The 6,204-nt window shown below is 42.1% G+C and overlaps 1 protein-coding gene across 1 annotated transcript; it reads left to right on the top strand.

Moving 5' to 3' along the window:
* The first annotated feature begins 4,472 nt into the window (after window positions 1-4,472).
* Window positions 4,473-5,908, top strand: LOC124135662. Its single transcript, XM_046501105.2, has 3 exons — window positions 4,473-4,589; window positions 4,963-5,036; window positions 5,450-5,908. Exons 1-3 carry the CDS (start codon window positions 4,556-4,558, stop codon window positions 5,705-5,707), a joined length of 366 nt encoding a protein of 121 aa, XP_046357061.2. The 5' UTR covers window positions 4,473-4,555; the 3' UTR covers window positions 5,708-5,908.
* The last annotated feature ends 296 nt before the right edge of the window (window positions 5,909-6,204 follow it).

Here is a 6,204-nt window from a genome sequence, read left to right as displayed (position 1 = left end):
TAATCTAAACATGTTTAGACTTTAATATTGCATCCTCCGAACCAACGTTCGATGATCAATGTTGCGTTGGTCAAACATTTACGTAGACCATTTTTACGCCAAGTGTGGCCTAACATTGGAATACTGTTCAAAGCGGCGTTAAACCATGAAATCAATTACTCTTTTCAGGGGTGGTGGGGTAGACTTGTGGTTAAAGCGTTCGCTCGTCACACCGAAGACCCGGGTTCGATTCCCCACATGGATACTATGTGTGAAGCCCATTTCTGGTGTTCCCGACGTGATAATGCTGGAATATTGCTAAAAGCAGCGTACAATCGTACTCACACAATCAATGTCGAAGTTTAAAACGACCAAATACGAAATTGTATGATTGTGAGACTATATTGTGAAGACTTTGACACTACAAGCAGGAAACTGCATGCACACGTCATATCCTCACTGTTCTGTCTATTTTAGGAATGCGTTTGTTAAATATAAACCTGTATAAGAGATCACCTATCCTAAGCGGAAAGTATAATTTCAGTGACTTTAAAATAATATGATCTCAACATGTTGGCGACACGTCTGAGACAGCACAAGTGCAGTTCTGTTGTTGTGTTGTATTCCTGGTATCCTCCCCATTGACTACAGTATGGCAGCACTGCACGAACTTCCAAGTGTGACGTAGTACGTAAAATACATCCACGATAGGCAGTCACCGAATGAAGTGGAACAACTACTTGACAATGCTGATTATTAAAGGTTTAATGGGAGTAGGGTCGGAAATGATTGAGATAATATCTAAGATATAGAGTTGTAAACAAACTATATTATAGTGTTGTCACGTACTCGATCGTCAGTTTATGTCACGGTGACTTGAGGTCAGTGATGGTGGAGTTTCAGGCCGCAGTAATGGAAGGTCCGCATAAAGAGGGCTTGGTGAAGGTACATATACATAATGCCCACTCGTGTCATTCCGGTACTTGTTACGGAAAGAAACGACGAATGACGATGGGTAACCTGCTATTCGGCTTGTCCCGGAATAACACGAGTTGGTCACGAATGAAAGGAGCCTGCGCATGAGGATCGTCGAACCAGTATCTGCTCCAATGGGCAAACATGGCCCCTTCCGTGACTGCCAACTACTTTCAGCAGAAATGGCCGATCGTGTTTAGAATGGGATCTATTCCAGTGGTATCCTCGACAAGCGTTTGGTACAACAGATTGCAGAGATTCGCAGAGAGGTTACGCCAATCTACAGCGTTCAGTACTGTTGCAAGATGCTCGACATTTGGACGCAATTGTTTGTCAGTTTAAACACTTCACAGCCTGAAAAGTTGTTTATTTCCAGAAATACTAGACTAACATCTAGTCTCTGAAATGAACATATCGCACAGAAAAAACAGTTGTTCAGTTATCTTAATATGAAATATACATAAAAGGGAGCCCAGTGACTCTCTTCATTTTCAGATACTGCAGTAATCTAGACTTGCCAAACATTATAGACTTGCATGGGCTGTATTTGACATATATTTGTATCAGGGTCTGTAAGACAGACTACAGAAATACATACAGACTTTAATGCAGATGTGTTCGTTAATATCAATATTTACAAGTTTATTGCATCAGGAAAAACATATTTAGAGGAGAGAAATAAATTGTATAATAAAAGATTTCAAAGACCATGATTATGTACCAATATTCAAGCAATATCAACGCGGAAGACGCCAGCAGTGGGCTTCACACATTGCTCCCGTTTAGGGCGGCATTAACATTGTTCTCTGTTATGAATTGGGTATCAACATACAGCGACCAGTTCGCATATTATTCTGTTGTCGCACGGGGGCACGGGTGGCCCAGTCATCTAAGGCGCTGCGATTCGCTGTCCAGAGTTGCGTCCCCTGGGCACGCCAGAAACCTATGATTTTGGGTTCGAATCCCGGTTCGCCCCGATTATGTTTCTAGGTTTGTCAGCACCATACCCGTGCTCGTGGGTTTCACCGAAGTGGTAAACGTCTTAGACCTGCATCACTTCGGGCTTTCCCCCCACATTAAGCTGACACGCCGTGATATAACTGGCATAATGTTAAAAGCGGCGTTAAACCCAGCTTACTCACACTCTGTTGTCGCAATTCGTATATTATTCTTTTGTTCTGTTGTCGTAAAAAAGTGTCAATTTCCTAGTCACCATTAAATAAGCTTGGTTTATTTGTACCTTTTTGTATGTTGATATTGTACCAAGTCCAGGGTCCCGCTCCACAACGTGATCTTAACCCTATGACTGTCGTAAGCCAAGCTTAAAGTATAGGAGTTACGATCACCTTTGTGGAACTGGGGCCACTTGCACAAAGCGCTCTTAGAGCAACGACTACCGTAAGTCTGCGTTAAAGTTTGCGAGGTACGATCGTCGTAGCGATACGGTCCCTTTGTGCAAGTGGGCCTAGGGCCCTGGTGGTGCATATGTTATGCGAGTGCCTGTGAATATGATTTGCATATCAAATTTCAATATATATTACACATCTATCTATAATTTATATAATGCCCAAAGATATGTACTTTTTTTTTACATGGTTAAATTCTAAACATGTTTTAACTCTAAATATGTCTTGTATGTGTTCAAAACACATTTTGTTGTAGTGTATATGAGGGCGGTATGGACATTATCGAGCCTGGACCAGACAAACCTGAAAACCTGAGTAAAGTGACACGCCATCCGTACACATCTTCCCGAGGCAGGAGAGTTAACTGACTCTAAAAGTCCAGTTTCCACCCTTGCCGAACTAGACTGGAATTCCTGGGCTCGATCGTAGCGCCACCAGTGGCTATTACGAGTCATGTCCTTTCTATGCCTCTCCTATTGACCAATCAGATTCAACCTCTCGTATCACATGCATTTGCTTCAAACAAAACGGTGGCACCCACTCAAGACGATCTGATCGATAATCAAGATAGATATTGTGATAAAACGAGTCTTACATCGCGAAGTGCATCAAATCACGTGAGCACCTTGATTAAAAACATGAAAAGATTTAGAAAAAATCTGTTGACATCGAGTTAGCGGTGCACATGCTTTGCAAATCCTGCAGTCGACCGAAATCTGCATGACACTTTACGAACCGGATTTCGATTTCGGTGCGCGATTTGGATTGGACTATGCATAAACTCGTTGGTCCAGCCAAAATGTAACTCCATAATACGAGCCTAGTTCGGCAAGGGTGGAAACTGGACTTTTATAGTCAGTTAACTCACTTGCCTCGGGAAGATGTCCGTACACGATATTACACAGTTGGTCCCAAGTAAACAAGGTATGCCTGCCGTATACGAGGTGGTCGGGCTCTTAATATCAACCCCTTGATTGTAAGGTCAAGACTCGCGACTTGAACATTACTCACTGTTGTATAAAACAACATTCACCCACTCGACTTCTTAAGTCAGCTTTTGTGATAAATATGGTTTGTTGTTTGTTGTTTAACGCTGCATTCAGCAATATTCCAGCTATATGACGGCGGCCTGTAAATAATCGTGTGTGGTCCAGACAATCCAGTGATTGACATCATGAGCATCGATCCACGCATGGGATACGATGACATGCATCAACCAAGTCAGCAGGCCTGACCACCCGATTCCATTAGTCGCCTCTTACGACAAGCATAGTCGCCTTTTAGGGTAAGCAGATATGGTTTATTGGATCCAATTGCTTTAGAAGTGAATTTACACGAATTTAATGTTTGATGATAAGAAATGTTTTCCCAAGTGATGTCCGAAATTTGGAGCACCTTCGAAATTTGTCTGTTCGATTGACGCCATTCTGATTTTGACTATCTACTGAAACGCTACGTATAAAACTGGTAGGTTTACTTTTTGTAATATGAGCATCATTGGTTTCCATTAAGATCCGGTGGATAGAGTGAGTCAGTGAGTTTGATTTTACGCCGCTTTTAGCAATATTCCAGCAACATCACGGCTGGGGACACCAGAAATGGGCTTCACACATTGTACCCATGTCGGGAATCGAACCCGGGCCTTCCGACCGTCCCCGGTGGATAGAGATTGGTTGGTTGGTTGGTTTGTTGTTTAACGCCGCACTGAGCAATATTCCAGCTCTATGACGGCGGTCTGTCAACAATCGAGTCTGGACCAGACAATCCAGTGATTAATATCATGAGCATCGATCCACGCAATTGGGACCGATGACATGCATCAACCAAGTGAGCGAACCTGACCACCCGATCCCGTTAGTCGCCTTTTACGGCAAGCATGGGTTGCTGAAGACCTATTCTACCCCGGGATCTTCACGGGTCCGGTGGATAGAGAGCTGCGTTTCTGTGTCATGTTGACGAAGAACGGAGGTGGATAGTCTGGAACTTGACTAGGCAACGTTGCGCACGTGTTATTAGCGCCAAGGCATCCAAGAACCACCAAAATGACGTGATTTCCTTTACTCTCGCGAGATCAAGTCTCCCTGGTGACGTTGTCAGTTTAAACGACGCCATTTTGTTGTTGACTTCACAACGTTAGATCCATCGAATTCGCTGCATAAGTTTACTTTCTGACAGTTTATCTTGATTTGTGAATCATGTTTGCGAACGTAGCAAGCATTTACCACCAAGGTATTGAATACATGTCTTCTGGGTTCTTTGGTTTCGGTATTTATTTGTTTCCGCTTTGGATAAAAAGGCAAGATTTTTATTTGAGTGTCGGGAGTTTCACTTAGTGTGAAGGTCTGCTGATGTGAACTTTTTCTTCAGACTTCACTGAGCTGTGTACATAAAAATTAGGTTAAACATTGTTTTGTCACTTCTGTTTCCCGGATAATCTGGACCAAAGTTGTTACATTTGATATTTAATTATTAAATCAATTTTCAATTCTTATGCATTGCTCACATTTCGTAAGATTGACAAGTGGACTGATTAAAACAATACAACTTATGGCAGCGTGAAATTGTAAGCTACAAAGTACAATGTTGTATTTTTGCCTCACAGCTCATGATGAACTAGTCAAGCCTTCTACACCAAGCCTGGCTGTGTCGCAAATGAACCCTCCTGTCCCTCATATAGTAGGTCCCCGCGGGAGCACTGTGTTAACATTTGTTTACAACCATGATGTTGGCCCAAATGTCGCCTATTTGCACCCCGTCATATCTTATTGGCTTTAGTTGAAGTTATCAGTGTCGATATAGGCCTTAGGAAGCTAAAGTTAATGATCTTTTCGTAGTGAGGCCCATTCCCGGTTAGCCTACCATATGAAAACACCTAAAAAATAACTGGGCCTAACTGTTTCTATTTGCACTACCTACTTTCTCACTTGTGTCTCTGACACATCTAAAGTGGATTATTGTCATAAAGCGTCGTTTGTTTTCCTCCTTTCATAGATTTTTCTAACCACATTTTTTGGGTTTACTATTCAAGTATGATTTGGTCCTATAATGTCCTATATTGATTTTGCGGATTTTGTTTCTTTCCCTTCAAGCACCCAAGGGTTGATTCTGAGTTTTGGCCCAGCCCCCTTACATCCCTGCCCGTCACCGAGATCCCCTTACCCGACCCTTCTCCTCAGCCGGCATATGTTCCCATTGTCATCACAGCTGACTTTGTGGAGATTGATCTGAGTGACCTTGATGAAACAGAAAAACCACAGCCCTCTGTGGAGTCCCAGCAGACACAGTCATTTGTTGCAGCCTGCTGCTCTTGTGTGTTCAGATGGATCCAGAAATTATTCGTGTGCTAGATAAACTGTTTATATGGACATGAAGCAAGAAATAGCTTAGAACTTGCCGAACTTTATATACAGAATCAATCCTGTTTATTACAATTTGACAAAGTCCTCTCTTATATCCATAATTTTAAACATTAGATAATATTAGCATGTGCTTTGATTGAAAACAAAGTACTTTTCAATAACATTTTTTGGTAAAAAAAACCATTGGTAGATCTATGTTTTGTTATAGGCGTATTAAAGTATGTTTTGTTTTGTTCTGAAGTGTTGCAGTCTGATGTTCTTGTGTGCTCAGCTGGATCATGAAGTTACTGGTGTTTTAGAAAGTAGGATCATATCATGTCACACCAATACATCATTTCACAAATTATTCTTAAATAACCATAATAGTGAGTGAGTGATTGTAGTTTTACGCCGCTTTTAGCAATATTCCAGCAATATCACGGGCTTCACACATTGTACCCATGTCGGGAATCGAACCCGGGTCTTCGGCGTGACGAGCGAACGCT

The sequence above is a fragment of the Haliotis rufescens genome, unplaced genomic scaffold (genome assembly GCF_023055435.1).
Source record: "Haliotis rufescens isolate VD_foot unplaced genomic scaffold, xgHalRufe1.0.p SCAF_2, whole genome shotgun sequence".
In the NCBI taxonomy this organism is placed as follows: Eukaryota; Metazoa; Mollusca; class Gastropoda; order Lepetellida; family Haliotidae; genus Haliotis; species Haliotis rufescens.
This window is presented reverse-complemented; position numbering and strand designations above follow the sequence as displayed.

Coding starts and splice junctions, on each gene's coding strand:
- LOC124135662 (XM_046501105.2), top strand. CDS start 4,556: ATGTTTGCGAACGTAGCAAGCATTTACCACCAAG. Junction 4,590..4,962: donor AGCAAGCATTTACCACCAAG/GTATTGAATACA, acceptor TTTGCCTCACAG/CTCATGATGAACTAGTCAAG. Junction 5,037..5,449: donor ACCCTCCTGTCCCTCATATA/GTAGGTCCCCGC, acceptor TTTCCCTTCAAG/CACCCAAGGGTTGATTCTGA.